Genomic DNA, 1,629 nt, shown 5'->3' with positions numbered 1-1,629 from the left:
ATGGTTGAGAAGGGTTGTTTAGCTTATCTAGCCTATGTGCGGGATACTACAGCAAAGACTCTGGCTATTAATTCAGTGCCTATAGTTCGGGAGTTCTCCGATGTATTTTCTTCAGATCTTCCAGTCATGCCACCTAATCGTGATATTGATTTCTGTATTGACTTGGCTCCAGATACCCAACCTATATCTATCCTACCTAATCGCATGGCTCCGAAAGAATTGAAAGAAAAGCTTGGGGAGTTACTAGCTAAAGGGTTTGTCAGACCGAGTGTATCGCCCTGGGGTGCACCGGTATTATTTGTGAAGAAGAAGGATGGAACGATGCGAATGTGCATTGATTATCGTCAATTGAACAAAGTCACTATTAAGAACAAGTAACCGTTGCCACGTATTGATGACCTATTTGATCAGCTGCAGGGTGCTAGGGTTTTTCTCTAAGATCGACTTGAGGTCGGGGTACCATCAGTTGAGGATTCAGGATTCGGATGTTCCGAAGACTGCTTTCCGGACTAGACATGGTCATTATGAATTTCTGATGATGTCTTTCGGTTTAACTAACGCCCCGGCAATGTTTATGGATTTGATGAATAGGGAATTCAGGCCATATATTGATTCGTTTGTCATTGTCTTCATTGATGACATTTTGATTTACTCGCGCAGTAAGGAGGAGCACGAGCAGCATATGAGAGTAGTGCTTCAGACATTGCGGGAATAAAAGCTATATGCTAAGTTCTCCAAATGTGAGTTCTGGCTAGAGTCTGTAGCATTTTTGGGGCATATTGTATCGGGCGAGGGCATTAAGGTTGATCCCAAAAAGATTGAGGCAGTTCAGAATTGGCATCGTCCCACTTTGGCGACTGAGATCAGGAATTTTCTAGGTTTAGCAGGTTATTATCGTCGGTTCGTGGAAGGTTTTTCGTCTATTGCAGCACCTTTAACCAAATTAACCCAGAAAGGTGCTCCGTTCCGATGTTCTGATGATTGTGAGGTGAGCTTTCATAGGCTCAAGACAGCATTGACTACAGCACCACTGTTAGTGTTGCCTTCCGATTTGGGAATGTATACAGTGTATTATGACGCTTCACGCGTTGGCTTGGGTTGTGTATTGATGCAGGAAGGGCGAGTTATTGCATATGCTTCCCGACAGCTGAAGTCCCACCAGAAGAATTATCTGGTGCATGATTTGGAGTTAGCTGCGATTGTTCACGCTCTTAAGATTTGGAGGCATTATCTTTATGGGGTGTCCTATGAAGTTTACATTCATCATCGCAGTTTGTAGCATTTTTTCTAGCAGAGAGACCTAAATTTGAGGTAGCGCAGATGGCTGGAGTTACTAAAAGATTATGATATTACTATCCTATACCATCCGGGTAAAGGAAATGTGGTTGCAGATGCCTTGAGTAGAAAGGCAGAGAGTATGGGTAGTTTGGCTTTCATTTCAGCAGAAGAGAGGCCATTAGCTTTGGATATGCAGTCCTTGGCCAACAGACTTGTGCGACTGAATATTTCAAAGCCCAGCCGAGTTCTTGCATGTGTTGTAGCTCAGTCTTCACTATTTGAGTAGATCAAGGCTCGCCAGTATGATGATCCACACTTAATGGTTCTTCGAGAAATGGTACTACGGGGTGG

At 43.6% G+C, this 1,629-nt stretch overlaps 1 protein-coding gene across 1 annotated transcript; it reads left to right on the top strand.

The window, feature by feature from the left end:
* Positions 1-1,279, top strand: LOC138898397 (uncharacterized). Its single transcript, XM_070184458.1, has 2 exons — positions 1-291; positions 1,115-1,279. Exons 1-2 carry the CDS (start codon positions 1-3, stop codon positions 1,277-1,279), a joined length of 456 nt encoding a protein of 151 aa, XP_070040559.1.
* Positions 1,280-1,629: the final 350 nt, after the last annotated feature.

The sequence above is a fragment of the Nicotiana tomentosiformis genome, chromosome 9 (assembly GCF_000390325.3).
Source record: "Nicotiana tomentosiformis chromosome 9, ASM39032v3, whole genome shotgun sequence".
Lineage (NCBI taxonomy): Eukaryota > Viridiplantae > Streptophyta > Magnoliopsida > Solanales > Solanaceae > Nicotiana > Nicotiana tomentosiformis.
The sequence above is the reverse complement of the archived record's forward strand: the minus strand, read 5'-3'. Positions and strand labels throughout refer to the sequence as shown.

Coding starts and splice junctions, on each gene's coding strand:
- LOC138898397 (XM_070184458.1), top strand. CDS start 1: ATGGTTGAGAAGGGTTGTTTAGCTTATCTAGCCTATGTGCGGGATACT. Junction 292..1,114: donor TATCGCCCTGGGGTGCACCG/GTATTATTTGTG, acceptor GTATTGATGCAG/GAAGGGCGAGTTATTGCATA.